We start from the raw sequence: 779 nt of genomic DNA, 5'->3' as shown, positions 1-779 counted from the left end.
TTCCCCTTCCCCTTCCCCTTCCCCTTCCCCTTCCCCTACTCCAAATTCCTTACCCCCTTCACCCCCTCCCTCACGTCCCCTCTCAGGTCTTGAACAGTCGACTTATGCGACTATTACCCAATATGCCCCGGTCAAATCAACTCCTACTACTCACTCCAAAGCCCATGTTAAAAAGCCTATGCCTCTGGTGAAACAACCCCTTCCTGACAACCGGCTCTTCGTACGCCTCCCAGCTGACCATGCAGCTAGAAAAATGGAAGCCTACGCTATCTACTCTAGCCTACGGTCTCAACTAAACTCAAACAGTTCAGCACTAAAAGAAGTTCAAGCCACAAAGACTGGTTTTGCACTATGTCCCTCATCCCCAGAAGCCCTCCTAACCCTTGAGGCCCAAAAAGAGATTATCTCTGCATTCTTTGTGAACTGCCAGATAGAACGCAGCTCCCGATGGGTCTCGTACCGAGTCACCAATGTGCCAAGGAAAGTTGGCCAAATCTTGGACGGTCAATACTCTCTAATCCCTGTCAATCCTACACTACTATCCTCAGAAATCAGTGAAACTACAAGACTCAAGCCTATATCTATCAGCGAGACCACTACAAGTGCCGCCAACCCTGATACTCTTTCCTCAAGCTGGTTTGTCAACTTCCCAGAAGGCACGAAATTACCACTGCCTATCCAGCTACGCCTTTTTGGCACTATTACCAATGCTCGTCACCTCTCTAAGAGAACAACAGTTATCCAATGCACACGATGCTGGAAATGGCATAATGCACGAT

General features: G+C 48.7%; 1 protein-coding gene across 1 annotated transcript in view, besides 2 other annotated features; it reads left to right on the top strand.

Annotated features, from left to right (window-relative positions):
- Positions 1-2: 2 nt before the first annotated feature.
- Positions 3-37: a microsatellite.
- Positions 38-253: 216 nt separating this feature from the next.
- Positions 254-779, top strand: part of TSTA_037700 (reverse transcriptase, putative) — a gene marked incomplete at both ends in the record, with an annotated part of 2,348 nt that continues 1,822 nt past the window's right edge. The window contains 2 exons of the mRNA XM_002480941.1: positions 254-636; positions 683-779. Of these exons, the coding sequence (XP_002480986.1) occupies positions 254-636; positions 683-779 (480 nt within the window). The remainder of the gene's footprint in view (positions 637-682) is intronic.
- Positions 612-779: part of a mobile genetic element that runs on past the window's edge.

Source organism: Talaromyces stipitatus, genomic scaffold (genome assembly GCF_000003125.1).
Source record: "Talaromyces stipitatus ATCC 10500 scf_1105507295541 genomic scaffold, whole genome shotgun sequence".
NCBI lineage: Eukaryota > Fungi > Ascomycota > Eurotiomycetes > Eurotiales > Trichocomaceae > Talaromyces > Talaromyces stipitatus.
This window is presented reverse-complemented; position numbering and strand designations above follow the sequence as displayed.